The sequence below is a fragment of the Culex pipiens genome, chromosome 2 (assembly GCF_016801865.2).
Source record: "Culex pipiens pallens isolate TS chromosome 2, TS_CPP_V2, whole genome shotgun sequence".
NCBI classification, from domain to species: domain Eukaryota; kingdom Metazoa; phylum Arthropoda; class Insecta; order Diptera; family Culicidae; genus Culex; species Culex pipiens.
Genome location: NC_068938.1, coordinates 103,052,892 through 103,059,037, shown reverse-complemented (window position 1 = coordinate 103,059,037; position 6,146 = coordinate 103,052,892). Strand labels below are relative to the sequence as shown.

Below are 6,146 nucleotides of genomic sequence, written 5' to 3'. Positions count from 1 at the left end.
GTAGTGTATAAGAAGAATTAGTTTTTATGTTCGGCTTAATGTTCTTTTTTTCTTCTTTAATAGAAGCTCTACATTAAGAAATCTTATTTTCTGTTGATTTTTCGTTACCTTCTGTAAAAATTGGGTGTTAAATATCCAATCGACAGAATTTGATATTTCGTTTTTGCAACTTGTAACTAAGGTATTTTTTTTCAAGGCTCATAATTGACATTATTTATTGGAGAATTCAAACATCGAATCTTGAAAAAAAATCTATAATCATTTGTTTGAGCAAGCTTATTTAGAAAAATAACAGAGTCATTATCAGGTGCTGAATTTCTCAACAATATTTGATGAATCACTTGGTTACCTGTTGCTTTGAATTCTTTATAAGTATAACAGTATATTAATAGGAGCAGTTCACTGTTTTTATATCTTTTTATGAAAAAACGTTACTTAATCCACCTTTAGGTGGTTGGTGCCTTCCTCACATTTAGAGGGTAATGCTATCTAAAATAGTTACAAAAGGGCGAACCTTTCAGTGTTCTATCAACTTGATTTATTATTCATACCATCAGATTGGGTAGCCAGATCTTCATAATTCAGGGCACTTATGTGCTTATAACTTTTGATAGGGTCATCAGATCTTCATTCTTTTGAACTCGTTGAAAAGGTCTTTCGAATACCTTTCTAAAAATGTATAACATGACGGGGTTTCTTACAAAACAACACCCTTTTTACAATCTTCCGGACTTCTGTTAAAATCGTTTTTAAGCATAACTTTTGAAGTACTTAACTAAACTTTATAATTTTCTCAGGCGACTTATGGGACCCCAAGACGAATCGAATGAGACCAAAACGGTCAAAATCGGTTCAGCCAGTGCCGAGATAATCCTATGATGGCTAGGTGAAAATTACGACGCCCCATGTCAGACGGTGAACACGTGGCAGAGCATACACTCAAGTTTTGGCTCAGAAACATTCTTTAAAGTAATAAAATTATAATTATTGATGTTCCTGTAACAATTTGAACGATTCTAAATAACGTAAACTGATGATATTGTAATTATAATGCAATCGATGCTTCTCCACGTGTTCACCGTCTGACATGGGGCGTCGTAATTTTCACCTAGCCATCATAGCATACTAAGGACAATGCGTACTTTTGAAGGGTAAATCGTTGATTCTGGAAACACCGGACGTCGATCCAATGCGCACCTTGGGGACAGAATGGACAACCCTAATTCCTTCTGAAGTGTGTTCATTAGACCATCCCCTACACACCTGTCTTTATTCCGAGTGAATCCATGTTGTCCCCAGACCTGTAGGAACGATTGAACGAAAAGCATAAAAATCCCATAGTAATTTACATGTAAACTTTAAACCGCTGGGGACAGGCCAATTCTCAACCAAATGGGCTGATATTTGGCATGAGAGTCCCTGTGGGTATCCTCTACTAGGGGAACCTCGGTTTGCCTGATTCTGAGAACTTTTTTGTTTGGATTAAACACCCTAATGTATACATGAAGGTGGGTCTAGGAGGTCAAATTAAGAATTTTGTTTGTTGAGTGAATTTATAGCCTTTCCTCAGTAAGGCGAGGAAAGCAAAAAAGCTTACTGATGGTAACAAACATACAGCTGAATAAAATCTTTACAGGAAGATGACGAGCCAAATTTTACTCTTTCTATTTGTGTAAACTGACAAATATGCACTTGATTATCTCTGGACTGGCAGAAACAACATGTTATACTTTCTTAAAAATGTATTTGAAAGACCTTTCCAATGGGCACAAAAGATTGATGATCAGACAACCCTATCAAAAGTTATGAGTACTTAAATGACATTTTAGTACATTTTGGAGGCTGGATCTTAGATATTTCGATGAAAATAAGAGCCCATGTGCAAACACGGGTAAATGACAAAAACGGATTTAATTTAAAGACCCATCGTTGAATAGGTAATCAAAAGTTTTATTATTGAGTGTAAAATGATTTACTTAAATCAAATAAAAATCAAAAACAAAACAATTATACCCAAAATTAGGGAAGTTGTTTAAAAAAGAAACTAAAAAATTGCTGTTCTAGTTAAGAAATTGTACATGCAACCTAATAAACTATATGAATGTGAGGAAGAGACCAACTACCTTAAGGTGGATGATGTAACGTTTTTAAAATAACGTTTAAATATTAAAATAAAAATAGATAACAACAGATATGAGGACACATTTGGTTTGAAATATTCAAAAACTCGAAGAGAAAGTAATTTTCTTTATTGTCCAACAGTTATTTCTCAACAAAATTGTTCGATAGTTTTTTTTCGTTTAATTTATTGAAAAAATATATGAAAATACGTCGATAATAAATTAAAGTGTACAATTTTGTTCAATTTTCAATTGAGATTTATTTTCGTATTCTGTCTCGTAAACCAAAACCAGTTCCAAAACTCTCAAATTTCAAATTGTTTTAAAATCAAACACGGTATGGAGGAAGCAAAATATTATAAATCGAAAACACCCATGGGAGATTTATACGTAGAAAGTTGTGTTTCACCTTACTGATTAAAATACCATGGGAGGAGGCGCATGGTGGCTCAAGTAAATTTTAATAATTTGTTAATAAGTCTTATTTCATGTCGTGTTTCAAAATGTTTTACATTTTTTATACCTTTGGAAAGCATAAAATTTTAAAACAAAGTATTTTTTAATCAAATTTCTCAATTTTTAGTTAGTACCAAGCGTCTCCATTAGTATTAAAAAACACATATTTTCTGAAAAAACGTTATTTTTACCGATAGAATCTTTTGAATCAAACATATTCTTAATCAGAAAAGCCGACTCGGTCCAAACCAGGTCCCAGTACCGAAAAGGACCTAATAAAAATAATTTTATAAAAAAAATCTCAATCAGGAAGTTGAATCACAACTTTCTACTTATAGATCTCCCATGAGTGTTTTCGATTTATAATATTTTGCTTCCTCCATACCGTGCAAAAACGAAAGAAAATGTGTACACTTTTTAAAATCGAGCAAATATTTGAAATAACATTCTGGTCCAGTCAAAAAACTTTGTCCATGCATTTCCTATGTCAAAAGATGCCATTAGAGGCAATTAGTTTGGTGATGCAAATGGGGCATGCGAATATTTGAAAATCTGTACCTCGAGAAGGGATTTCCTGATCAATTTGGCGTCTTGCTGATGAACATTACCATCTTTTTTTCTGAGTAGTTTGCTCTACTCATTTTGTATAGCAAGATTGCAACATTGTATGGAGACTTGTATGGACAAATTAATGATGATAAAATGGTTTCTTTTGGCATAGAAAATTTATGAACCAAAAAATACATACAAAACTAAATAAAATTTCAAAGAAAATGACGAATTTTATAGATAATCTGAGCTGTTAAAAGCAGTGCAATTCACTAAAATTTTGCCAGTCGACTTTTCATTTTATTTTTTTATTCATATGAAACTTTTTTCATCGATATTTGATGTCAAAATAAGCCATTTTGCATCATTAGCTTCATACAAATTTTGGGACTGTTCATAGAAAAGCGCTATGAAAACAATTGAAAATCTGTACTTCGAGAAAAAAATTCTGATCGATATGTAGGGGAAATTCTCGTATGTTTGGCAGGTTAAGCACTCGCTCCTAACTCCATCCAATTTGCTGATTTTCACTATTTAAACAACTAATTTTGCAAAACTTTTGATAGAAACTTGCTTGCTCACTTCTCATTGAGCTATTTATCACTCGATTCAAGTTGAAAACGCTTTTAATTAGCTTTAATTGAGTGTCAAAGTTCTGACCTGCCAACATTAGAGGCACGCTGGAATTAGATGCTGTTCCCCTACTTTGCCAAACTTTACCACCATCGTTTTTGTTTAGAAACTTTATATGTTCTAGCAGACAAAAAGTGCCAACAAGTGAGCTACAGATTAAGACGGACGTTTTGTTTTTTTGTTGTGTTGTGTTTTTTGAAAGTATTGAAAGTTCGCACAAAAAAAAATAAATCTAAAAGTCATTTTAAGGTGTAAAATTGAATTCTTATTAGAAAATGGTGTTTGTAGATTTTTGTTATAGAGTGAAAATTTTTGAGTTATAGCCATTTTTAGTTTAAACTATTCAACAACATCTTTTAAATTGGATATCTTGAGAAACAAGTTTTTGAACTCACTAGTCTCCTGTGCATTTTTTAAATTTTGAACCGGAACAGTATAATAAAGTTAGACTAATAAAGTACAGTTGAGTTGGGAACCACCGAAATTTCAAATTATACCTTTTCAATCAACATGGTGCCACTTCATCAGTTTGTTCCTCAGTCAGCCATGAAGTTTTTCGAGCTACAGAAGCCAACGGCTGTGACTCCCTTTTTGCTGGAATTTCTCACGATTCTTGGCATGCGAGGAGGAACAGGTCACACCAGGTCGCTTCGTTTCGTGTGCCTCCTACTGGCGGGATGGATTTTACTGGGGATTCCAAAGGCCTACTTTGGGTTTGGTGATCAGCTGGATCTGAACATTCGAGGATACTCGGAACTGCTTTTTTTGTTCAACATCGACTCGAAGGCGATCATATTTTATATGAATAGGGCAAAATTGGAAGAGCTCGTTAAGTTGGTGGAAATTATGTTTGGCAAAGGTTTTTAAGTGTAAAAATTTTTTTGGCTCAAAAATTTGATTTGAAGTGCTTTTTTTCTGTAATTTTAGTGACAAAACTCAGTTCAGATGCTTTGATGCCTAAAATCATTCTTCTTTCAAACCAAACGTTGGACAAGATGGCCAAACATTATGTTATGTTCGCAGGGACTGCTGGTGCAGTGTTTGTCATTTTTCCAGCATTGCACACAATTGTTATTTATTTCATGAACCAAAGGGAAGGAGTTGAAGTTAGGAAGTTTGTTACATCGTCAGTGCATGAGTGAGTTTTATCTTTATTTTATTATATTTTTATACTTATGAATTATATTTTATTGATAAGTCACATGAAGGCATCAATCCAACTTTCTTGATAACTTTAATATTTACCTATTTTTTCAGACAAAATGGCATCAACGTCGAGGAAGACATTCGTCTCTATTTCATCCATGCAATGCTAATAGCTCCCGTTCACGTGATTCTGGGGCTTAAGTTGGCCGCCACCGATATTACAATTTTCTGTGGTATCAAGAGCATTGGTTCGATTTTTCGGCTGGTTTCTACAAGACTAAGTCATCTCCATGACTTTAAGAATGTCGATGAGCTTCGGAAGGAACTGAAAGAAGTGGTTGATATTCATAACGATGCTTTAAGGTTTGATTTTTTTTAAATGTCGATAGTGTCATTAAGAGTTGAAAATTAAAATTTCAGGTGCGTCAAAATTTTGGAGAGTATTTCCAGCATAGGAGTGATGTTACAATTGATGAACACTGTTATCGTCTGGGTTGCAATGGTCTTTTGTGTCAGTTATGTATGCAGAAAAGTCATGATAAAAATGAAATTTACTAAAAAACTTTTATTTTAGAGTCCAAATATGAACGCTTTAAATCTACTTGTACTGCTTATCCTTATAACATCTCAAACCTTTTTGCTATGTCAATACGGAAACGAGCTTACCGAAGAGGTACTCTAAATAAGCTTAATTTGTATTTTCATTTAAAATCAATTTTCACAAATTCACAGAGTTTTGCCGTCGCAACTGAGGCCTACAATGCTCAGTGGACTGAGCTGCCCGTAGATGTCCAGAAAGGTGTTGGCTTGATTCTGCAACGAGCTCAAAAATGGGAAGGCATCACGGCGGCACGGTTCTACCAAGTGAATGTCGAACGGTTTGGAGCAATGGTTCAAACGTCCTACTCGATTTACGTGGTGCTGAAAGATCGACTGGCCAGCAAAGCTTAGGATGATTGTATTTCTTTGTTTCAATCGAAAAGGATTATTTGAAAAATGATTTCTCTTGAGTTTTCTTAAAACCTCTTAGCCCACACAGCAAAAAATCCGATGGTAAAATCGCATGCAAAAGCATGCACATCACCTTCGTCAAAATAAACACTTAATATTACACGCTGCATGTACAATTTTTGCAAACACAAAAAAAAGTTGCAACCGACGGGATTCAAACCCAGCACCTACAGTAAGGACTGGCGCCTTAGCCCGCTCGGCCAACAGACCGATGTAAAATTTAAAGGATAA

General features: G+C 34.3%; 1 protein-coding gene across 1 annotated transcript; it reads left to right on the top strand.

The window, feature by feature from the left end:
• The first annotated feature begins 4,268 nt into the window (after positions 1-4,268).
• Positions 4,269-5,897, top strand: LOC120418779 (odorant receptor 49b-like). Its single transcript, XM_052706951.1, has 5 exons — positions 4,269-4,591; positions 5,016-5,267; positions 5,325-5,424; positions 5,479-5,577; positions 5,637-5,897. Exons 1-5 carry the CDS (start codon positions 4,269-4,271, stop codon positions 5,853-5,855), a joined length of 993 nt encoding a protein of 330 aa, XP_052562911.1. The 3' UTR covers positions 5,856-5,897.
• The last annotated feature ends 249 nt before the right edge of the window (positions 5,898-6,146 follow it).

Bases quoted from the DNA above. Each gene is read 5' to 3' on its own strand.
- LOC120418779 (XM_052706951.1), top strand. From the start codon at position 4,269: ATGGTGCCACTTCATCAGTTTGTTCCTCAGTCAGCCATGAAGTTTTTC. The intron at 5,268-5,324 runs GTTTGATTTTTT...TTAAAATTTCAG, and splicing joins ATTCATAACGATGCTTTAAG to GTGCGTCAAAATTTTGGAGA. The intron at 5,578-5,636 runs GTACTCTAAATA...ACAAATTCACAG, and splicing joins GAAACGAGCTTACCGAAGAG to AGTTTTGCCGTCGCAACTGA.